Source organism: Maylandia zebra, linkage group LG23 (assembly GCF_041146795.1).
Source record: "Maylandia zebra isolate NMK-2024a linkage group LG23, Mzebra_GT3a, whole genome shotgun sequence".
In the NCBI taxonomy this organism is placed as follows: Eukaryota; Metazoa; Chordata; class Actinopteri; order Cichliformes; family Cichlidae; genus Maylandia; species Maylandia zebra.
This window is the reverse complement of record NC_135188.1, coordinates 13774494-13799807: the sequence shown is the minus strand read 5'-3', so window position 1 is coordinate 13799807 and position 25314 is coordinate 13774494. Positions and strand designations below refer to the sequence as shown.

At 43.0% G+C, this 25314-nt stretch overlaps 1 protein-coding gene and 1 long non-coding RNA gene across 4 annotated transcripts in view; one reads left to right on the top strand and one right to left on the bottom strand.

Annotated features, from left to right (window-relative positions):
• lpp (LIM domain containing preferred translocation partner in lipoma) overlaps positions 1-22237 on the top strand; it is a 185499-nt gene extending 163262 nt beyond the window's left edge. For all 3 annotated transcript variants that reach the window (XM_004552832.4, XM_004552833.3, XM_004552834.5), the window contains 3 exons: positions 10066-10244; positions 13570-13690; positions 16661-22237. In XM_004552832.4, coding sequence (XP_004552889.2) covers positions 10066-10244; positions 13570-13690; positions 16661-16789 — 429 coding nt within the window. In that variant the 3' untranslated portion in view covers positions 16790-22237. The remainder of the gene's footprint in view (positions 1-10065; positions 10245-13569; positions 13691-16660) is intronic.
• The window catches only part of LOC143415207 (uncharacterized), a 75119-nt gene extending 50225 nt beyond the window's left edge, over positions 1-24894 (bottom strand). The window contains exons 1-2 of the long non-coding RNA XR_013095844.1: positions 24790-24894; positions 24542-24703 (exon numbers count right to left, since the gene is read on the bottom strand). This is a non-coding gene — a long non-coding RNA (uncharacterized LOC143415207). The remainder of the gene's footprint in view (positions 1-24541; positions 24704-24789) is intronic.
• Between the last annotated feature and the right edge of the window lie 420 nt (positions 24895-25314).

Here is a 25314-nt window from a genome sequence, read left to right as displayed (position 1 = left end):
TGTTTTCAACAGCCATCTATCCCACATCCTGATACGAGCCTTGAAAGTTTCCTCCAGTAAATTATCAGAAAACTGGTCAAACATCCCGGGTTCCTGTTTCTGTGCATTTCTTAACAGAGCTTAAATGAAGATAATTTTATTATAAAGTTAAGAGAGATCAGAGATGCTGGAAAAAAAAATTGACCGAAAGCAGGAACAAGACTTTGTGTGATTTCATTAAATATTCCATAATTATAGCAACAAAGAACATCAGCTGATTCTGAGGTTGTCCGGTGGGCAGAACTCGCTGATTTTTCTTTTCTTTCTTTTCTTCTCATGGAATCACCCAGGAATGATTTATAATTGTGAATGTGTGAATAGCAGGTGCTAATAAACAGACTGTGAGTGTGGCGGGACTAGAGATGAACTCGTGGCGACAAAAAAATCTGCTGAATTTTTCAGAAGAAGAACGAGCTCGAATACGCACGCTATAATCAAACAATCCAGGCAGTGGAGGGAAGTTGCTGAGGATGTCGGAGAACCCAGAGGCGACAGGCACGTTGCCAGCTGTATTGGGGCTTCTGGATGTCCTCTACAGCACATCATAGCAGACTCTCCCAGCTAACAAAGGGATATCCCCATGAAGTCCCCTAAGGCTGCTGCTGTCATTGAGAAAGGCGATGTAGGAAAACAATACATCCAATCACAGAAGATCATCTCTCCTCTCATATGTGATATAAACAGAACAACACAGGAGTTTGCAGCAGAGCCTCCGTGACAGTAATATGGCTCTAATTAGAAATGACTGCACACCACCCGCACACCACCCACACACCTGTCACTTCTCCGTGATGGATATCCAGGTAGTCAGATCCAGAGGCTTTCAGCCATCGTGGTGAGTTCAGGGCCCCTCGTCGCTGCGCGCCGTTGTGGCGCTGAAGCTCACCGCAGGAGAGGTCGGCAGGTGTGCTCCCACCCTGCTTCGACTTTTCATGTGAAGCTGGCGAACACACGGAGGCTTTCTGCTGACTTTGTCATCAAATATTCATGGCTGTCTGCATTAGCTTGCAGAGTTCTAATTGAGTTCTGTATATTCAGACGTGATTAACTCGGTCTAATTCCTCAAAGGAGCGAGCCAATTAGATAGCACTTGCATGAATAGGATTTCACATCTTGGTGCGTCTCCAGACTTGCCAAGACAATTATGCGCGTGTGTGTAATTGTGCCATACAGTGGGTGTGAGCCAGCTAAATTCAAGCAGGTCATTATTTCTTATTACTGACCCGCACTACAGGAAATGCAGCCGTTCTATCCATTACAAGCAGGAAAATGAAAAGCGCGCGCGTTGTTATTAGAATGCACTGTTTAGACAAGAGAGCAAATCCATGTATCAGCACCCACTAAACCTTCCTCGTGCTTTTCGTCCAAGCACCCCCACCACGCTCTGCTCCCACCCCCCCCCACCCCCCACCCCCCCCCCACCCCCCCAAGAGGCAAGCAGGAGAGAAAAATATCCGTGACCCAGTGCTGACCCACCACAATGTCACTCTAACTCATGCTATGAGAGAACTACTGCCGGGGTCTTTGTCAGTTTCTCTCTGTAACCAGAGCAGGAGACATTGCCCAAAGTCCAGAGGGGTCGCATTCTGCTGCGGAGCTGAATTTAAGGCGGAGAGGCAGACGGGCAGGCCGGCCACTTTGCCTGAGCCGGAGAGAGGGCCCCCACTGCCACCTTTTATTCTTTGAAGAAAGGCCTGAGCGAGGCATGAGCTGAGTGGTCGACCCTGTCCCTTCATGTTGGCTGTAGCTTGATGTTATCACGCAGCTAAAATAAGAAATCTGTGTGAACAAGTAAAGCCACGCAGCTGTGTGTACTAGCATGTATGAAAATTTAAATCCCATTGGACATGTGCTGTTTCATTAGTTTGCCTTGTTTTGAAGTGAAACCTGCACGGGCTGCTGGTGAGAAGGATCAAGGGGGGGCCGCTGCCGAGACCATCCAGCCGACCGGGTGTTTAAAAAGAAACAAAACAGGAAAGGAAGCTCTGGCGGGATGCCATCCCATTCCTGCACGTGCTGGTCATTTATAACCCGGTGTGAATTTATTACCCTGACAGACAGGCTGAGCAGAGCTGAGCACAGGAGACTCTGAGGAAACGAGGCCTTTCCAGGTCAGAGACACCGAAACCTCGGCCCGCTCGTCCTGACTGACTGGCGTGCACACAGATGAGTGTCACAAACGCTCCGTCTGTGAATTATGCAGCTGATACTTTCGAGGTCACTGATCCTCTGAGTTAGCAAACCATCGCTTTCCACTGTATGACATGCTCACTCACACCCACACACAAACAAACAAAAAAACATGCACACCTCAGTCATCTGCATCCAGGCAGCGGAGAAGATACGAGTGGGTGATTTACATAACGCGCTTAGAAATGACAGGATTCTGTAAAGGAGTCAAGTGTCGTTAATATATCTTCATACGCTCACAACTGAGGACCTAATGTTTAGAAACTACACAGATCGACGGAGTCAGGATGCCAGTCCTGCTCACTGGAAAGCAATGACGGCTTCAAAAGGGAATTTAGGTTGAATGTCGAGGGCTGAGGGTGAGATTGTGTCAGGGGGTCTCGGGTGAGAGGAGGCAGGGGTGCTGATCAATTGTTAACCTTCTCAGGATGAGGCACAGAGATGATCACAGTCACTGAACTCAAACAGCTGAAGGGAAACTTAATTTTAAACACAGACCTTTCCATCTCCGTGGCCTGAGCAGACCGCGTGTTAGGAGAGGGTGATGCTCCCACAGTCCCTCTGCAAAAACGTGGATTTAAATGAGCTCCCAGGCTCCCTCAACAACAACAGATTTCCGGCCTTTCTCCAAGCCGACCCCTCCGTGATTTGTTTTAAGAATATAAAAACACCTCGTATAAAACTCCACTCCCTTTGCTTTATGAAGTCACCCAGCGTAGCTCTGAAAACCTCGCCGTTACTGCTCATTTAACGCTCTTGCTTCCTTTTTTGTGATGAACAGAACCTTAGCAGGATCAGTGTCTGCGAACGCTAACACGGGGACGGGTTTGCCAAATCTCCAGTTTAAATATTCATTAAGAGAAGCTGATGCCAAGTCAGCTGTGAGGTAACTGCTTCTTCCTCGAGAAACTACTTCAAATAACAGCGTGCATACACAGATACCCACTACTGAGAGCTTTTTCAGCGTTGACCTTGGCAGTTGTAGTATGTGGAGTTGTAAGCAACCGCTGCGCTTAAGAGGAACTATTTGTTAATAAATGGATGTAAGGCGTCATCTCTTTTTCTCAGTCAGTTGTTTGATCTTGGAAAGAACATTGTGGATTTCTGATTTTCTCAGAGCAAAGCTCACAAACCAAAAGGTGTTGAGTTAGTCATGATAAAATTTCTTTTACGTTTCAGGGTTTTTTTGCCTAAAAATGACAAAAGTAGGGAATGGATTTCACAAATACTTCCCCTCTTTTCCCTTGTTTTGAACCGCCTAATAAAACTCTGGACTCTAATAACACATTTTAACTGGCTTAAAATTTAGATTTTACTCTCCTCATTGCACACATACCAGAGATGTCGTGGGATCTTCAGCTGCTATCTAGAGCTGCTTGGGGTTTGGTGTCTTTGCAGAGGACACTTGAGCATGTGGAGGAATCAGAAATCAAACTACCAGCATTGCAATTAGTGGACATCCTGCTCTACCATCTGAGCCTCGGATGCCTTTGCTGTCAGTGGAGGGAAGCTGAGTGCACTGGCTTCCTGAACCAATGAGGATTGCAGGTCACTGCACTCTGCCAAGAAGCTAATAAGCTGCTGGCTCTAGCTTCATGTGTAGAGGACCCTGGGAAAACCGCAGGGCTGTGAGGTGATTCTGACTGAGACACACTTTGGATAATATCATAAAAAATATGCAGCTGTATAACTCTGGTTTTTTTCTATATACCAAATCCCCCAATATCAGAATCAAATCGATTTACCTCTTTTTTTAAAATTTCATTTTCTTAATTTATCAGTTTGTCTATTTGTGTCTACTGTCCTTTAAAAAAATGGTTGAAGAAGATGAATCAGCAGGTCGTCAGCTTGCCCCAAACACGGACCCGGGTTCCCGGTCGCGAGATCCTTGTTTGTCGGATGAGCCAAACCAGATTTTTTTTCTTAGATTCCACGTTTGCTTCCTCCTGTACATTTGCATTATCGTTTTCCTGCTTTTGTCCCACCCACATCCCAACCTTGCACGAGGCTTTTGTAGCGTCAGGAAAAAAATTAGGGAATATAAAACTTTTATGGTCGGAAGATTCAGTCTAATCCTTTTTGAAGGTGCCCTGTTAGCAGCTTGTAGCTGTCTGTGTTCTAACAGTTGTTTTGGGAAATGTTTTTGGGACTGCAGGGATTTTTTGTTGGTTTGTTGGTAAAAACCAAGAGACCAGTGGGAAGAGTTATCAGCACCATATCAAGTTTATTTAATACATCTGTGGTGTGAAGAGCAGTGTTCCCTCTAATTTTTCATGTGTCTGAGTGAACACACAAACTCCCTGAGCAGTCCCTTGAACCACTGTGAGCAACAGCAGACGTGTGCACTGTGGTCGCACCAGCATCGAATCCATCCAAGTTACATGTTTTATTAAAATAATCAAATTACAGCATTTACATTTATGTTAGACTACTTTTAATTAACTGCTTTAGCCCACTTACAATGAAAATTTAAAAAAAAATCTTGTTCATGACCTGTGAAGCATGTTAACACTATTGGAAGTAAAAATAACTTGAACTCCAATTTTGAAAACACAACTTTCTTTTTTTCTTTTTTTTTTTTTTTAATATAAAGCTCTGTGGTCTGTGGTCTGGGAGAGAGTCTGTAACTCTCTGTCTGCAAAATACAGTAAATAATGACCAATGTTGGGCAATTAATTATATAGTTACTACTTCAAAAAAGTAACTGAGTTATGCAAACAAGAAAGTTTTTTGCAGCTGTTTAACCTAAAAATGCAGCCAAGGCGTTTTTTAAATAAACATTTCAAACTATTTACAGAACAATCAGCTGTTCTGCATCAAATTTGATGCAACACAAATTGTTTGTGCCACTCCAAAAAATCATTTCTGTCCACTATGAGATAAAGGAGAACAACAGCCTGATACCTGCAGGCCTGACAGCAGGAGATGTATCACTCCTGTAACACCTGTAACATTCAGCAGTCGCCTCATTGTTCTGACACACACAACAAAACTACACTACACACTAACTACACAAGATTTGCGCTAAATGTCTCAAATCTCTCACATCTCAAAACACCGCCGTCACTCCTAAAACTTGACCCCGTTTCTTAACAACTAGATGCCACGTTACCATATCATTTTTTGATTGGTCGCCATGGTACATTTTTCGACCAATAGGAAAGGGTTTTTTTGGTTTTTGAGTGTTTCGAGCCGTCTTTACTGTTTCTTCCTGCAGTAAATATAAACAACGATAGTATTCAGGAAGAAAACCAAACATAGCAGATATTTTTTTATCATAACTCTGGTTTTACGTGGCCTATCAACACAATTTAAAAACTGGTATAAAGTCCACACTTTCCCCATCAGTTGTTCCGTCTGTCCTGCTCACGTCTCCAATGGTTGTACACGTTGTCATTAACGTGGCTTCACTCCACATCAGCCACGCAACTTTGCTAGCTAAAACACCGGTATCAGCACATACGGATGCTGTCATAGCCTGTCAACGTCGTTAATTAGCTGCGTATATACGAATGTGAATCGCATTATTGGCTGGACTATGGGATAAGGTGGCATAATAATCGTCCATACGGGAGCAGCCAGTCACTTACTAACACTGCCAAACAGAATTGTATTTGTAGAAATTTGTAAAATGTATAAAGTATTAATTTAAATTTCAATTCAGGTTAGTTTTTTTTTCTGTGCGCAACGCAGATTTTCTGTGCGCAGAGACCGTGCCAGCAGTGCGCAATTGCGCACGTACGCAGCTTAGAGGGAACATTGGTGAAGAGTAAGTGGAGCGTTGTGTTTTACCACAGAGTTGAGTCTGTAATGCACCCATGGTGCTCAGCTGTCAGTCTTTGAGTTTGTTCTCCATCCCAAAGTGTCAAATACTGGCACGCTGTCAAAGCTGGTATCATCTCACAGATACACATCAGGTGTCCTTTGATACTTGTGCTTTGACACAGTCGGCTGTGGCAGTGGTGACACAGGTCTCTCACTTCTAAATCACCATATGTGGAAGCTCAGAGAGGTCCCTTTAGATGCACTGGTTAAGTGTCACTTTTCAGCATGCAGGGTTAATGTTATGAGCAGTTGTAGTTGGACCCAAACAAGCATCTATTGCAAAGCCTAGCATAAACTTGGAAAGCCAACGAAAGCAAACTTCCAACCTCACCCCTTCAACTTCATTTTGAAGTTGGAGGGGTCTCTTGGCTCCTTTTGCTCATGTGTGAAAGAACTGAAGTCAAAGGTAACTTGGTGATATCTAGGATGATGTCAGCACCTAGCAAAACTGCAGTATTTAACATGAGATTTAACAGCATTGCAGTCCGTGCAGTCTAAATTAACATCATTTCCCCAAACCTCTGCCTCTGTTCTTGTGGTTTGCAGTGTTATGTTAGGCTGAATTGTGTTGGGAAATTTCCTTTTTTTTTTTTTCCATTCTTATTTTTTTTCCATTCTACTTGACACAGGAGAAAATTCTTGTATACGTAAGTAACTGTTTCTAACAAAAGGCTTTCTTCTTTTCCCGCTTGATTGACTCATCTTAAGCAATAAAAGGGAGAGAAGCTGCTTGTCAAGGTTCATTAAGTCAGTGGACACCTTCCCTCGGGAGTTAGGAGGGTCAGTGATTTGACTCATAGTTCAACAACAAGTCATTAACTCTCATTCAGTCCATGAAGAGCGCTCAGATGCATGTTTCCTACAAGCTCTTGTTAGGTATCAGAGAGCTACCTTCAACAGAGTGCAGCGATGTCACACGGCGTGGCCGGGCGCCGACCGGCACATTCTGTGACACACATGCACACGGAATCAGATCATCTGTAAATTTGGCCCGCTCTGAGTTCAGCGTGCCAGGTCATAAATGGCGTGTAGCCTCACTGATCTCCAGCCTACCTCCTGTCAGCCCAAGTTGCGAAAGAGAGAGAAAGGAGAGGTGTAAAAATCTGTGTTGCTACGGTTGCAGAGACGATGAACACCTTCAGCTCAACAGTATGCCACATCACATTTCCAGCTGTTTAGCGTTTCATGTGCAAACACAGAAAACACGTCTTTGTTCCCGCATTCTTTTACCTTTAGCTGCTCTTTGCACTTAAACACAGAGACACATTAGTGTTCGCTGGATTCTGAGGAGAGAAGAGCCATGGAAGTTTTCAAGTTTTCAGTCTCGCTTACATTACAGAAATTAAATGGGGTTTTTTTTAGCTTTTTTATTTTCTCGTCAGTATTTTTACAAGTGCAGGCTAATTTATTAATTATCATCAAACCCTCCAGTATTTCTGAAAACTGAGCTGATTGTCACTTGAGCCAGTAAAGCTGCAAATTACAAGTGGACTTGAAGCGGAAATTAGTGAAACATTTTCACTAGACAAAAGACTTAATATTAGAGTCCCAGACTTCATTGTGTGTATTTTTTTCTGGTGTGAGCATCTCTTTCTGTCGCCCAACTCTCATGTTCAGAGCGGATCACATGGGACCGCTTGACTCCGTTACGTGCTTTGTTCGCCATCGCAGTTCTCATCCTAACAGACAGCTGTGTCGAACGCCGTTTTGTTAGGCCGTTCCCAAACGGTGAGAAGCTGAGCCGGACTGTGCGAGCTCTCATTTGGTGTTGCCGGAGCACTTTATAGCAAAAGTAAAATGGCTTAAAATGAAAGAAAAATGGGGGTCGCGATTGACTTTAACACACTCTACTCAAACCTCGGTTCAGCAAGAGGCTGTCTGACCTAAATTTACTTTACCTCATCTGCCTAGACATTTGTTTAGCCTTCTGGGCAAACACTTAGAGAAATGTTTGAGGGAGAGAGGAGGAAAAAAAGAATACATATGCTTGAATACATCACATTTAGTCAAGGGAAAAGTAAAACCCGGACATCTGCAGACATATACAGCCCTCTAGTGGCAAACTACAAGGGACCTGAATGTCTGACAGGGAGGGCATGAAGTGATTTATGCAGAATTTCCTAAACCATCTGTGGAAGTCGTGCCCAACCGCAGACCATGAACATTCTCTGTGTTGACATCAGACCCGGTTTTCTGTAACAGACCTTAATAAACGTTACTTAATCCCAAATAACAGGAGTCACGAGTGAATGGGAAAAACAACAGTGGCTGAGCAGAATAAATGAATTGAGGTCATAGAATCTTACCATCAGAGAGAAATTTTGTCTTTTGAGTACTGTACTCATTACAATGGCCCGGAGGAACTGTGTGCTGTGAAATCATATGCTCTAGTTAAGCTAAACAAGGGCAAGGTATTCCCACATGAAGGGCAGATGAGAATAAGTAAGTAGAAATGCAGGCAGATGAGTAAGAGTTGAAGATGGTTTAGTGCTGTTTGGCCCTGGTATCTCACTCAGATTCTCAGGTTGCAAATATATTCTCCCCCCTCTCTCGATCTCTACCTCTACCTCTCTCTGTCTGTGTGCGTGTGCGAGGCAAACCTCAAGGGCTCAGTGCAGCGAGCTCATTAAAGGCTTTATTCCACTTCCAGGATCGAGCGGGACTGCAATATGGACATTGTTTATACACAAACGTTGCCCTGGGAATAATGTTTATTTCTATTACCATCTTGGAGGGGTGTGGGTGTGGGGAGGGGGGGTACTGAGCATGTCTGCACTCATTGCTTTTCATGAAATAATGCCTCTCCAGGAGTGCCTTGAAGAAACGGCCATTTTTCAAACCACATTTCTCCAGCCTGCAGTCAAGCGTCAGCTGCCCTCCTCTCTTGCCCTCTCGCCCTCCGGTGGCACGCGATCGTGTTACGAGAGCCGTGTCAGGAGCAGTTTAACCATGCACGTGAACTAATGAGCCTCATTCTGTAAAAGGCTTCTTCATTCATTTGCATACAGACTGAACGTCGGTGCATGTGCTGCACAGCCGGACGGGGGGGGGGGGGGGGGGTTTCGAGTTTACCTCGGCCGAGCGGTCACAGAAGTGTCATTTTAAGCGGCAGAGCCCGGCGGGGCGACTGGGAGGCAGCCGATGACGCAGCGCAGTGTTGCTACACACCCCGAGCTGTGTTTGGAAACACTGAGGCAGCTTGCTACTACAGTGGGAGCCAATGGGAACAGCTGAACCGTGCACTCTTTAGCCCAGTCAAGCGCAAAACAGGGGGGAGGAGGAGAGGGAGGCGGCGAACAGAGAGACAACAGAGATCCAGGAAATGCCTGAGCGAGGAGCAGTGACGGCGGGGCCCATCAAGTCGCACGCAGCCGCATCGGGCCGCACATTGATCACTCTCACATGATATATCCATCCCCCTGTAATTGCATTGCTGTTTAGAGAGGCAGTCGTTATTTATGAAATATTGAAATAACAAATGGTGTCTCCCGGCAGATATTAAGAAGAGAGATGCCACAGATAAGTCAGAGGCAGGCAGCGGCCACGTCTCCCCGCGGGCCGCTTGCCCAGTCGCCTGGCTGCAGAAATCCTGCAGTCATCACAAAGTGGAAATATTTACTGCTCGCACTCTTGCATACGGGAGGATGGAGTGTGGGTGAGGGCAGCTGAAAAATGACTGTGTTTGTGTTTCGAGAGGAGTGCTAATCAGATTCCTTCAGCTTCGGAGGCATTTGAGGACAGCCGAGCTAAAGGTCCCTAGTGTGGATTTATAAGTTGCACAAGCACAAATGGGCACAGAGCCACCAGAAGTGCAACACTGGCGACAGGAAGTTTCTAATCACAGCCTACAAAAACTGGGAGAAAATGCAGGGTTTTCACATTTTCCATGCTGGTGAAATTTCGTAGCCAACTTGTTAACAAGGCCCACTGTAAATGAATCCTCTAAATCACTTCGGTCATCATCAGGTTTGTTGTGTAACCGTGTGGGTGTCTGTGTGTTTGTGTCTACAGAACACCCTTGAGACCTGCACCATCTGCAGTAAGCCCATTATGGAGCGCATCCTGCGAGCTACTGGGAAAGCCTACCACCCTCACTGCTTCACCTGCGTGGTGTGTCACCGCAGCCTGGACGGCATCCCTTTCACTGTGGACGCTTCCAACCACATCCACTGCATCGAGGATTTCCACAAGTATGTAAACAAGTCCCTTTTAGATTTGAAGCGTCACTCATCGCTATATTTGACGTGTACACACGAGGGAAGTTTGCTTTCACTTGTCATACTGTAACGCAGATAAGAGGTCGCACAAAGCTGGTTATAAGTTAACCCAGGGTTTTTCCTGTATGTGGCGTTAGCAGCAGCTGACCAATTACAATTATTCATAAGTGTAATGGGAGCAGAGTGGCTGATATTACAAGGGAAGATGAATGGGAAACGTATTAAGAGGTTAAGCATATAATACAGGCTGAAAGCAGCACAGCTGCTGCAGACAAAGCAGCAGACTGTGAGTTTGTGTGAAAGGAAAAACGCTGTAGAATAATATAGCATTAAACACGTGTGCTTTAATCGCTTTGGTCAGGACAACTTTAAAAGATCTGCTATATTAATAAAGTCTGAGTTGTTGTTGTTGTTAGCCAGCAAGGCTAAATGCAGTGTCTACGGCGGATCTACGAATATCATTCGGACACAATAGAATCTGATGGATTATACTGTACTTGAGTATGTCATTAAATGAATGTTTTTTATATTTGTTCCTTCAGCTACGGCCTCCATGGTGTTGGAAACAGTTTCCAGCCAACAGAGACTAAAGCTCCATCTAAGAATCTATATTTCTCACTGATCCTCATCCAGCAATTTTGTGCGTGTTGACCTTTAATCTGGAACATAACCTGCTCCGGTTCACAGCATACAGTAGGTTACCATGGTGATTATACCTCTGAAAGAAGTGAACCACCTTCATAGTACAGGAAAGCCAGGATTAACCTTAAAGGTACCTGGATTAGACAATAGCTTCTGGACAGAAACATGAATCCACTGCAAATGTGCCGTAAACCTTCGTTCCCTCTAACGGCCAACAGGAGGCAACTCCTCTGGATGTAAAACAAAGTACGACTGTATAGACGATTGTGAGAAAATGACCCTTCGTCTCGCTTGATTTTTACCTCGGTGAACTTTTTTCCTAATTTTCCAAGTTTAATGTCTTCTTTAAAAAAAGCATTATTTATATTTTTGTAAGTTACTTTCCTATTCTGAGTAAAAAATATATTAGAGCTCTGTGTATTTTAGGACCCGGCTATTTTATGCTCATTGATAATGCGGTGCCCTTTGCTACTGGGTCACTTTCATCCACCATCCTACATTTACCAGTGGGTGATGTAATCCTGGCTACATCCGTCTGCTGTACATGTACGTCAGGAGCTGGTACCAGGTTATCGTGGCCAACAAGGCAACTTAAATGTTTAATGCCAGGGGATGTAATAATCTGTGTCAGGTCAGCACCGACCTTTTGTACAGTCACGGTACAGTTCTTGCTTAAGAGGAGGAGTCATGGATTAGAAGCACTTGTGCTATTTACGGAAGCCAAGCGAGGGGCAGCCAATCAGACGAAAGTGGGCATCTAGCGAGCAGGACTTAAGAGACAAGAACTTAAAAATATGTTGTTGGGGTTTTTTTTTTAACATACGATGCACTGAGGGCTCCATCAGCATTTAACAAACAGAATCAATGTAGAAATGGATACTGATGTTGCTCTCTACCTGCTTGGTGTCCCCGTAAAGATTTCATGAAGTGATAATATATCAGTGTTGTGTTAACAGCTTGTTTAGCAACATACAACACAAGACATGCTGTTTTAAAATCCTTTACTAACTTTTGTAAATTCATGCATTTTTAAAGCTCCTCGTCAGAACGTTAGGGCTTCCTTTTTGGGAAACATTGCAAACAGTTTCACAAATCTAGTGAACTGGATATGTAGACATGAATTTAGTAGTACATTCCTGTCATTGGGTCACCCTCCACTCATTGCATAACTGCTAGCTTCCCAGAAATGTTCCTTCTTTACTCGGTGACCAGAAGGGAAACAGAAGTAAAACGCTGGCTCTTGGCATGAGTGTGCAGCTCTCGGTTTGGGAAGCCCAACGCAAGGCCCGTGTTTAATTTCACGTGACAAGCGTGGCCTCCACAGCGTGGCCCTTTGTGTCGAGGAATAGCCACGACGAGAATCTTTCTTTTTCTTTTCTTTTTTGGGCCGTGGTTCCCCAAAGCCACCTAACCTCTTTACTTCCCGATTTACAGACAATGGGTGCACGTGTAGAACAGAAGAACTTTCGGTCATGTGACAGGACCTAGAATCTCACTGCACTTTTCATATCCTCATCAGTTCTATTGTTAGACAGACCTTCTTCCGCTAAAGGCATTTGCAAGTTCAAAGGTTTGTTCTGTAAAACTCACTGAGAGTGTCCGATAAGATTTCTCAGAATGCCCCCTCTATATTTAGTAAATGTAGTTTTCTAGATTTTGTCTACTCTTCATGTTTGAGTGATGAAATAGTTAACCTTCGAGTGACTTCAAATGTGGCAACATTTACGGGCATCAGCCCTAGTGTATATTTTTATGTTCACAGTTAAACCTTTCATAGTTTTTACAGAAATTGTGCCATTGGTATGATAAGTATGATAATGAAAGCTGTGTTTGGATTATAAATCTCAAAATATTTGAGTGTTTATGCACAAAATATTTGAAATATGACACACCCACAAACCAGATGAGTTGAGACTTGGTTTGAAACAGAAGGATGGATGTAATAAAGGATGAAGTTTATCTAAATAAATAGAACTTTACGGTATTTTTTATTTCAGTTTTGTATTAAAATGGTTGAAAACCACAGTTAATGTCATGAGAACGTTTTAGAATATCTTCCGTAAATATTGAAACAGGTTCAACAGTCTATGTGAAGAGCACCACAAAGATCACAACGATCGCAATGATTTAGCCTTTTGGTCGCTTTTTCCTCATTTCTTTGCCTCCCTAAACCGTGACTCGCACATGGAAGCACAAGGCCTGATGGCTGCACCGAAAGCCTGTAAGCATTTGCCGATGTGCCCGGCTGTCAGATGATAATCACGGGTTCTTAGATTGAGGGGCTGCACAACGTGAAGTTTGGCGAATACTGGGAGAGCCGACGGTCAAGAAATCATTCGTTTATTTATTAAATCAAGAAAAATGTCAAAGCTTTTCTTAGTTTTAGCCTCTCAGAATGATTTGCTGCTTTTTCTCTGGGATTTCGTGTCACACAAAAGCAATTTAAACTTGAGTTTAGAGATGTCCTTGTTGTACACGTACAGACAGAATGATTAATAGATTAATTCGCTAATGAAAAGAGCCATTAGTTGCACCTCTGCTTGAACCGTGCAGTGAAACTCTGTAAGCTTTGTGCTAATGGCAAACAGTCAGTAAAGGTCACAATGTTGCAGATTGTTCTGAGCTTATTTCTGTTGTTCTTGGTTGTTTTTCACAGGAAGTTTGCTCCTCGCTGCTGTGTGTGCTCTGAGCCTATAATGCCGGCACCGGGCCAGGAGGAGACCGTTCGTATTGTGGCCCTGGACCGTGACTTCCATGTGCAGTGCTACCGCTGTGAGGTACGAGCTCTGTGTGTTTACCAATCCCGTGTGTGTGTGTGTGTGTGTGTGTGTGTCCTCTATAATTAGCAGTGATGGTTTTGAATAATGTTGCACGGCTCCAGGTGACAGTCATTACTGCATAAAGGTATAAGGCATAACGTACACACCGATCCCCCGAGTCACCTTTTCAGCAAGACGAGTGAATCATCCTTCTCTTACCTGCCTCGAAATAGCTTCCCGTCTCTCCTCTGCAAAGTTCACGGACTTACATAGAAACCAATCTGTCAGGCGCTGCTCGCCTGCTTGATAAGCGGCGCTGAGATGTTACGTGCCCGGCTAAAAGAGAAGTAACGTGTCACATTGTCAAAGAGCTGCACCAGCGTGAGCACATAGAGCGTTTGCCAGACATAAAGGTCAAAGCAAAGCAGAGCAGATTAGTTCAGCTGAAGGGGCTCAACAAGAGAAGAATTTTGTCACCAGGGAGCAATGAGTAGATGGAGTTCTGAGTGTGTGTGTGTGTCTCTGTGTGTGTGTCGGGGAGAGAAAGGAAGGTTGGGTGTAAGCCAGTGTCACAGACAATGGAAAAATAATGCCATAGCATTGTGTGTATCTGTACATTCTGTTTGTTTCTTGGCATGTAAAGAGCGCACACCTCACCACATCTTACCACAACACACAGAAACCAGCTGAAGGCTGCAGTCAGACAACAGAGCTGCACACTAACAGAGCAACATTTGGCATCCCCGGGTTCACGCCGCACGCTTACGGCCCGACTTGGATCGTAGGGAGTCCCTTTTGCATGTCGTGCACGGAATTTGAATGTTTATTCCCACCGAGCATTTAGCATACTTCACAAAATCCTGACACAAAAGCTTGCATGTTGTCCTCCTCGACAGTTTAGTTCTGTGAGCTCAACCAATAGGAGGGCAGTTGCTCAGCTGTGTACACCTGTAAACACGAGCGGAACAGAAGAGGAGTGAAGCTGGTGGTGCAACTCAGGACGAGCTGTGAAATGGCGCTGACAGATCGGTATCGCGCACACTGCTCCAGTTGCCATCGTCAGTTTACATTCTTTTCCTGGATGTCGGCGGTGCCTTCTGCTCAGTGACATCACGCGCATCGTGAAAGAGGTCAAGCGTGAATGACCGAGAAGCAATGTGTAGTTTGTCATGTCTCCAAGTCACAAAAAGGCACAGTTTCACGACTTTATGATTGCCTGATGTGACACAGGGACACACATCATGTGAGCCTGACAACACTGTGTGATAACCGCTGTAACAGAATGTAAAACGATGGTTAATTAAACCGAATAACTGAAAATGAATAGCAAAAATGAGATAATAATGTTGTGTACTGATTATTAGCTATGATATAACTTGTGTTTCAATCATAAATGCGTGCCATAAAAATTAGTTTATAATTAGACGTGTTATGTATTCCTTTTTTTAACTAGAGCATCATTTTTACAGTAGGCAGATAATGTTCACAGATGAAAAAAGAACTATAGATTAAAACTGAATAACAATAATTGTACCAATTATTAAGAGTGGTGTTACCTAATGTTGTAGCATAACAGGAATCTTCAACAGGCGATTTTCAAGTAAGCCTCACAGAGCAGAGCGAGCAGTAAGAACACAAACACAGTCATCTCTCAGGTATTTGTGAGCTTCATGATTAAGAGTGCGTCTGCTCCCAGACTGGATCAATCAGAGCGGAGCTCAGCAGTAACTCGGTGTTACTTTGCTTTGAAAAGGGCCAAACAAGAGCTTAGGCATATTGAAAAAGAACACGCGGAGTCTACAAAATCTCCAAGAATTAACAAGATGTGATACATGAATCAGCCAAGTGCTTCAAAAAGGAAACGATAATCAAAGAATCAACCACAAAAGTCTCTGTCAGGCTGCGCTGCTTTGAGCTAAAAAGGCTAACGCGCTCACAGTGACAAAGCAAACAGGCTTACCATTTTTTTCTGTCTCATTGCTAACTACCACTTCATAAGAATATATATGTCAATATGACATAAACTAAAGGCGCTAGAGTGGAATGTTTTCCTGTTTGATTCGTTTGAGGCGTTAAACTGCATGCTCAATAATCCTGGTAAGGAATTCTCAGAAAGTTGATTTTCTTCATCTGGATGCAACATTTCATCACTCATCAAAGTGACTTCTTCAGCCTTGTAAACATATTACCTTTCTTCAGAATCAGAATCAGAATCAGAAACTTTATTGTCATTGTCATGAGAACAACGAAATTAAGAATGGTCCCCGATCATTGCATCATCCCTAGCAATATCAAAATATAAATAAAACAATAAAATTCAATAAATAAAATAGATAGAATACTTAAAATACTAATAAGATATAACAGTAAAACATTCACATACATTCCCACACACATGCTTCAGACCGTGCATAGATTAACACAAGAGTGGCGTGATGGACATTTTTTTGTGGATAAAAAATAAAAATATTTTCTCCACTCAAATCATTCTCACTGTAAGTAAAAACACAAGAGCACACTTTGCATTAATACCCGTGACAAAGAAAGGAGCCGGAACACAGAGAAATAGACAAATATCTGATGCTTCCACTCCTGAAAGAGACGAGCTGGAATACATTTATATTAGAATCTGTAAAAGAGGACACACATTTTGCAATCATACTTAGAAAAATTGTTCTGCTTGAAACACTTTTACAAGGGGGGAAAAAAAGTCTGAATTTAAATCCTTGAAAGATTGGGAGTTAAGCCCAACTGTGTCTGAGTACTAACCAGTTGTTTCCATTCAGACTCACCAACTGGCAGAGAACCGTAGCACAGGCTTTTCTGCAGAGAAGCTCCCGTAATGTGACACTGGCTGAGCTTTTAAATAGCAGTAAATGTGTCGTTTAGAGCCTGAGTGCAGAGAGGAGGGTGAATGTGTCTGACCGGTGAGCGTGGATAATGACCCCGTTTGTGTTTGTGGACTAACGGACTATCTGTGTCCTGCAGGACTGCGGCTCCCTACTCTCGGAGGGGGATAACCAGGGCTGCTACCCGCTGGATGGACACGTGCTCTGCAAAAACTGTAACACCAGCCGCATCCAGGCCCTCACCGCCAAGGCCACCACTGACCTCTAAACAGCTAAACTGTGATAACCCGGCCCTCGCTCGCTCTTTTGGTTTCTTGCAAACATCCACAAAAGCCTGCATTCCTCATTTACATATATATGGCTCTATATAAATGTTCACCTTAAGTAACAAAACATACTGTGGCATCACATTCACACGCTCACATATAATTATTCACTCTGTACGATCACTGCAGAAGAGTTTTTCTTATTTAAAGTTTTCTTCCTGTAGCTTAACATAAAGAGAGGAAGACATGGGAAGCAACTGCTCTTCCTCAGTCTGAAGGTTTTAAAAAAAAGGATCTCTAAAGCTCACTGAAAGAGGGTTTAGTTATAATTATATTATATTGCATTATTTTATTGTAAAAATGCTAAGCTAGCTGGTTCATCATTTAACTCTAAGCCATAGAGCTTTTACGCATTTCCTACAATTTTTGCACTGCTACTTTAAATCTAAATCCGTCTCCAATATACATCACCACCCCTGTTATCCTCCTGTTATCGTATTTATCACCAGCACATATCTTTTAGCTAGGTTGCACGTGCATGCACGGGCCCATAATGTTCCTCTCCGACTTCTTTTTCTGATCTAAAACACGAGCAGGACGTGCAAAATGTTTAATATGTTTACTGTGCAGGTGAAGTTGTGGATGGATGTCAGTGTGCGCGTGTGTGACTGTAGCTTTAGCAGTATTTTTAGGAAAAACGTGTTTGTTTTTCTGCAGGACAAATCAGAGTACAGTACACAAAATGGGATGAAATTACCCAACGAAGGCTTTCAAAACAGCTCTGCATAACTCCAAAAAGCGAATCTAAACTGCCATGTTTGTATGTATTTCCACGTTATTTAGAGTAAACTGCTCTGTACTGCAGGAATGATAAACAGTTATTTCTGCTGTTGAGAACAAAAAAACCACACCTCCTTTTTAGCACAATATTTTCCTTTCAGCTGGATATTCTTTCATGCATATGGTTGATTATTTTCCATTTTGGCCTGAGCAGCACAATCATATAAACACAACCTTTGTGTTGAGTTTAATTCTTGTTTTTGTTTTTTTTCAGCGTATAATTGTGTAACTTGCCCCTTTTTAACGACCATAGACAAAAGCAGTGATTGTTCTTTAAGCAGTCTCACAGAAATAAAGAATATTCCATGCCTATGCAATTTTTAATGTTAATTGCATCGACACTTTATGAGAAATTTTATGATTTAAGGAAATATTTTACATGTACAGATGTGATCATAAGTGTCCTTATTGTAACCCTGTAATCAAACTGTGTGTCTCTGTGCGTCTCTGTGCTTTATGTCAGTGCTGATTGTTTCATTAACGCTCATCTTTTATATTTGCTGTTTGTTTCAAAGTTGATGGACAAAGAAGGGACCGTGAGAGTTTCCCAAAAATAACTGATTATGTTATTTGCTCGATCCAAGAGCGATGGACCAGAAGCTTTAGAGCTTAATCTGAGGGTTCATTCCGATGTTACAGCAGTACTAGGTGAGTTTAACGTACCTTGTGGAGTATGACTTTACTGTTTATCGCAAAAAACGACAATCAAAACACAATAAAGACGTCAGGCAAAGAAAACGGCTTCAAAAAAAGACCACAAAGAAGCACACAGTGTCTACACCGAGATACAGAGTGACACAAAACAACTGCAAAGACAAAGAAGACCACAGAGAGGCACACAATGATGGCACAGATATGCAAACATTCCAGCAAAATTATATAAGACAAGTATAAAGACTGTAAAGAGGAAAACAAAATGGCTTGGCTCCAAAGAAATTGAAAGTAAAAATTGTAAGTAACTACAAAGAAACTACATAAACCCTAAAAAAAATAGAAATGGTGAAAAAATGCCTTAAAAAAGACCAAGAGATAAACAAAAATTAAAAATGAAAAGAAAACTGTTTCCCCACCCAACCAAAAAACTGAAACATGCAACATGGTAAATGGCCTGTATTTATATAGCGCTTTACTAGTCCCTAAGGACCCCAAAGTGCTTTACATATCCAGTCATCCACCCATTCACACACTGGTGATGGCAAGCTACATTGTAGCCACAGCCACCCTGGGGCGCACTGACAGAGGCGAGGCTGCCGGACACTGGCGCCACCAGGCCCTCTGACCACCACCAGTAGGCAACGGGTGAAGTGTCTTGCCCAAGGACACAACGACCGAGACTGTCCGAGCCGGGGCTCGAACCGGCAACCTTCTGATTACAAGGCGAATGCCCAACTCTTGAGCCACGATCGCCCCAACATGACAAAACAAGTAAAAAGAATTTTTTTTAAAAAGACATAAAACGACAACATGAAGTGAAAAATTTCCAACAAGAAGCAACAAAAAGACAAAAAAAAAGCTGTAACGAGATGTAGCGTGACGACAAAGTGACAGAAAACTGCTAAAAAGACGAGACGAGAAAAATCCAAGCAGATGCACATGACCACAAACACGTAAAATGACAACAGAGAAATCCAAAGCGCAGCTCTGCAGCCACAAAAACAGTGACGACCAGCTACAAGCTAGCAGAACATGAGGTTCATACGAACATTCAGCTGTTTTGTCAGAAGAACAAAAGTGAAACTTTATGTTGATTTGTTCTTAGAAAATCTCCACATGGTACTTTGAAACTACAAGTAACTACAAGTTGCAATGCTTTGCTAGTTTATTAGCTGGAGCTAACCGAGGCGCATTATTCCCGAGGCTCGATCAGAGAAGTTCATTCTAACTTTAAGAGAATTCGTCTCCTCTTTCCTGTTTTCCTTACACAACATTTAGTCCTGTTTATTGCCTCTGATCTCTATTTACTACATCAGATGTAATCAGTGCGTCCTGTTACAGCAGAGTTTCAACCAGGGTATCGCGTTGTAAAGACGACTGTGCTAATAAGGTGAACGAAGAATTCACCAAACCTTTACTGTCGCAGATTTTCTTTTTTTTTTTGCTTGTTTATTTGTTTGTTTTTTAACTTAAAAATTGACTAAGCTTTCTATTTGGAATTGAGCGGGGTATTTAAAGTTGAGAAGGTGGAAGCTGGTTAGGCAGTTTACATTTGGTACTAGCTCACATGCCTGCAGCAGGAACGGAGCGAGGGCTGGTTCTCTGAAAAGGTTAGGCAACATAAACTTCACGTCCTCAGGACATTTTCCATCAATATTTGGAGCGCATTGCTGTACGCAAAAGGTCCATCGGTCATATACAAACCCCCCCCCCCCAAAATACAGTATTTTTACAGTTCAGTAAGCAGCGAGTGCACTGCTTCAACTAAAAACCTGTAATCTGTCCTAAAGATCTTTAAAAATGTCTCCACGGTGTCGCTGAACTGTTTAGAAGCAACGTCTACAGTCATCTTGAGTATCGCAGCTTAATTAGTTAGGCGGTGATTAAGAGAACTAAAGCTGGGACAGTCGGGTCTGTTCTTCTGTCTAGTAACTGGAGATTTATTCTCCTGTTTTTTTACTTCTAATACTTTGGGAAAATATACCACAATGAGACTACAGCTGGGATTCATGCTGCGTTAGCATGTCACTTTATCTGTGGCCCTTGTTTGGATAATCAGGCGTCAGTATTAAAGATGCACTGAGACTTTTACATGTGAAACAGCAGCTGACCTGCAGCTCGTCGGCAGTGGACGTGGCAGCTGTGCATTTCTCCCACGGCCTTCTGTTCTGAGTCAGGCTGCAGTTAGTTAAACATTTTAGTTTCAGCCTCTGTTTGCTGTACTTTACTGTAACAGCTGCTACTCCATTCATATTTTAGGAATATTTGAAAACAGAAAATACACATCTATAATAAAATTGGGCTGTGTAGAAAATATGATGCATGCCTCGACAGCGTTCAGTAAGTGGATGTTACAGACGTCAACAAATCCGCCAAAGCAAACTTCCCAACGTGACAGCAGTTCAGCGTAAAATCAGGAATTCTTTCAGATCTTCGGTGCATGTAGGGGTTGAAGTGACAGTAGATACCTTCCTGCCACTCCTTCCCTCGCACCGCTGTCACAAAGACTGGATTGCCCTCCATTTAAGAATCATCCACTGTCGCGAAGCTAATGAGTACGCAGGTTTGGGTTGGTGGTATTTCTACTTTGTAAGAATGCCGTCCGAGGTTCGCTCTCGCTCCCCCTCGTCGCCTTCTCTGCCTCCGTCGAACAGCGGAGCTCTTGTTTTGCCAGGAGGTTTCCAGAGTTATTCCAGCTGTGGCACAGACCACCGTGTCAGCTGCTCATGAAAATCCGCTGATGGCTACCAGGAAAACAAAATTACTGCCGCCCTGTTTTAATTTAGCGCTATCAAACTTTTGCTTTACCAGGAGATTTTGTAACCTCTGGCACACAGAAGGAACCAGTCTGCAGTGTTGGTGTTATTATTCTACAGACATCTACATTTTTCAATAAATCTTTACATCAAAATTTCTCTGTTGATGATCTAATGATGTCTTTAACACCTGATTAAGTAGCATAAGTGAAAGGTGCAGATAATCAACACCAAACTGTGCCGTTCCCGTCATTTCTTGGAGCATTTTAGCATCTTTGGGCTCGTTGTTTTGAGCTGAAGATGCTAAAATGCAGTACTTTCATGTTCTCAGCCAGCAGCGCGGTTTCTGTGAAGTAGCTTGGATAAAAACCATTTCACTTTTCCAACAAGTCACTCTGGGGCGTCTAGCTGCAAAATACCACAAGACTTCATTCAGGAAACCAAAACAGCTAAAAGGCAAATGAATGTTGGACTTCCATTTGCCTGGAATCTGACTCCAAACTGCACTGCACTCGTCCATCACTGTCGTTTGCTCTTTTCCTCAACAGAAGAAGAAGCTGTATTATCTAGATAAGGCCTTTACATTAAAAGGATGTAATGCACTCACAAAGCAGTAAACAAATAATATGACTAGTTATGAATGATTTCAAGTTGGTTTATTAGCACATGTTTTCTGCTCAGCATACCCTGGTCTGGTCCATGTGCACAGGTAAATCTCTGCTGATGCGCTGAAGCTGTGTCAAACTCATGTATTGGTTATTTTTATGGTTGGTCTTTGAACATGTTACGCTTCCTTTCATTGGAGCACATATGATGCAAATCCTCTCATAAAGAAAACTGTTTCATAAGTGAATTTGTTCGCGTTGTCTGCCGTCGTAGCCCCGCCTGTAAAGTGCCTTCGGCTGAGCAGTATTGAATCACCTTACTCTGACTGTGTATTTCATGTTTCCTCTTTCACCTCAAAGAACTTCACTTCTTTACCTGTTTTTTTTTTTTTTTACCAAAGTAAATAAAGACTATCCCCTTTGTAGATGTCTCCATCAGGTGCTTAAGGCTGCAGCCGCTCCCGAGTTTTAACTCACCTCGTATAGCCCGAGCCGCTATTTTGAGTAAAGCATCTGTTCTTGATCTTCTGAAGGGACTTGATGTAGTCTTTTTGTTTTTTTCTTTCTTCCTTCAATAAAAGCTTTGCAATAGCAACACGTCTCTGTGTCTTGCTTCCTTTTGCTGTGTTTTGTTTAATTATATGAAAAATCTTAAACCTCTATCTCTGATTCGGGCCCGTCCACCCCCTCCCCCGCCGCCGGTTAACACTTGGCCTTTCGGCTCCTGGTCCGGTGGATTGCCCAGGTAATGAGCTCGTTCTCTCTGTCTTCTCCTCGTGCCACCTGTTGGTGACTTCCTCTGCACTGTACCTGCAGATGAAAGAGATTTATCCCCAACAAGTAAAAGCCGTGACTACTTGAATCACTCTCTCTTCAGTAGCAGCTAATGCACCTGCTTACATGTCTCCCCAAACAGTCCTTAGCTGGAATCACCAGCCTAAAAGAAATCTTACATTTGCAACACTCTTTTGTGTATAACTGAGACTGTGGTTTAATTACACCAGCACTGTGTCACAGTCTCTCTCTTTTTTTTTTTTTAGGGACACAATCAGCAAATGCACTCGACTATGAAGTATGCTCACTGCTGGGATCAACTTGATGGAGTTGTTAGAATAATTTAAAGACCTGTTTTTTTCCTCTTCTTTTTAAACTGCCACCTTTCCAGGACCCGCTTGATTTAATCCTTTCCATTTGTCATCTTTACTTGTGAGTTGCAGATCAGCAGTAAGTCGCTGAGCACTTTATTCCCTTCTTGCAGACTGCAAAATTGAAATGGTACGAACGAGGCGATCCGCCTGCAACACTAGAAGGCCCTCACGCGGGGTTTCTTCTGGTCATTGACGACTGATGTACATGAGAATGTGAAAGCAAACAGAGGCTGTTTATCCACAGCTGGCCTGATGCTGACAGTAAATACTGCGGTTATATCATCGGATTGTTTGCACTCCAGACGCGAGCTGTAAACTGGAGAGTACTCACTCATCCCCCCCCCCCTTCCTATGCTAGCAAACTGAAGAATTTGACATGCCAGCAGTGTGGAGATTTCCTCGTAATTTTTTCCTAAATATGCTGCAGGCGATCCTGTGTGTGTGGGTGTGTGTGTGTGTGTCTGAGGGGGAACGAAGGCCCCCCCAGCAGTTTAACCGAGGACTTGCTTTACTGCACATAAATCTGGTGTTTACAAACAAATTGATGAGTGATGGGCCCTCCAGCCAACATGATGTACCCTCCAATTTCTTCTTCTGCATAAGAAATCCGGCGTCAAGTCTCCGGGGGCCAGCTCCAGCATTTTTGAATGTCTTCTTCTAATACGCAGAATTATGCCCTGATTTATTTACCGGGAAGCAGAGATGAGCATGAGGGAGCAAAATGGGCCGCTATCACGCATAATCTTGCACACTCTCGATTTAAATGAAGCTGTCATATGGTCAGATTTACATAACATTACAATGTGGGCCGACATCACAGCGCTCTGAGCTTAATGTTATTAGCTTTAAAGTGAATTCCCACTGTGCATTTGCATCAAGAGCATTGATTTTGTGTGTCCTTGACTTGGCTAAAGGCAGTGATGTAATCACTGAGTCAGTGTTGCTCTGGGTAAAACTTCGACAGATCACTCTGAGACACAAATCCGAGCTGTCCCAGTGTGCACGCTGAAGGAAACCGTTATTAGTGCCTCTTGATCTGTAACTGGCTGCGAGCATCCAAGGACTGGCCAAGGTGGTCACTGGGTGCGAGGGCCAACTTTGTGTGAAGAGAAGCTGCAATTATTGGAGTTGTTTAAAAGTCTCTATTAAAGCCACGGAAAATATCAAAGCAAACTTTTTCCCTGTTGATGTGCCTGTTTTGTACAGCAAAAGCCTGACTATTGCATGACTCATTCATGAGTGAACAATAAGCATCTTAAGTGCCATTATCCGTGCGGCAGAGTTTCTAAAACAACTGCAATCATGTAAAATGGAAACGTCTCCTCTGGCGGTAGCTCTGTTGTACAAGCATCACTCAGACTCGTTTATATCTCCTCTGTTTGTTTCCTCTAATGCTCGGCTACTGAGCAATACCGCGCTCCAGACTGGAGTCTTTTTGTTAATCCATTAACATTTAATACTGCTCACCAAATGTAATTTTAAGACAAAAAAAGGTTCGATAAACTACTTGTGTGCTGTAAAACAAGAAGTTAGGCTGATTAGAGCGATTTATCATGAAGTTAATAGCTTCATCATAGACTGTATGTAAAAGATGATGTAGCTGTAGCTGTTTTGAAGCTTTGGTATTAGCTTTATGGCAGATTGGAGTGAAGCCAGGGCTAGCTTGCTTGGGTTACCAAGTTTCATCTGAGGTAGATGCTAGCAAATTGGCACTAAACAACAGACTAATGAAATCTTTGCGCATCACTCACCAAGACTGGAGCTCAGACGTCTTCGATGGGCTGTTAGTACAATTAACGGGACAACAGCCGTATTATTGGTTAGATAATTGCATTAAAAACAGTCCAGATGTCCAGTCCAGGCAGTGAATCAGCCTAGAAGACAATCCCACACTCAGAACGGCCCTGCCCATTCTAAACATAAAAAAACAAATGTTTAAGCATCATTCACCTTTTTGGTGTAGATCAATCTCAGGAGTTAACATTGCCCTGGTTCCCACCTTATACTCTATATGAAAAGTTATCATCCTGATGCAAAGAGTTGGGGTTTTTTGTTATTGTCTAATATCAGCTTTTTGAAACCAACCGTCACCAGCAGGGGGCGGGACACTACATGCTCATAGAGCAGTGACTCATCAGTCACATGACAGGCTGCCCTGCAGCATGCCCTGTGTTACCCTCATTTTTGACTCTAATAATAATAATAAGAATAATAATAATAATATTGTTTTAAGAGCATGTTCTCCACCTGGTGTTTTCTCCGGGTACCGCGGCTTCCTCCCGTAAGCGCAGTTAGTAGACTACGTGTGAATGACTGTCTTTTTCTCTGTGTTAGCCCTACAACACAACTGGTGACCTGTACCTGAATCTTGCCCTGTGGCAGCTGGGATAGTCTCCAGGCCTACATGACCCTGATTGAATAAGAGGAAGAAAATGAATGGTTAGCTGTTGTATTTACCAAGACTCGCATCCAGAGAATGAAATCATGATCACCATCAGATCAACTGAGCACGTTTGAAGGGCAC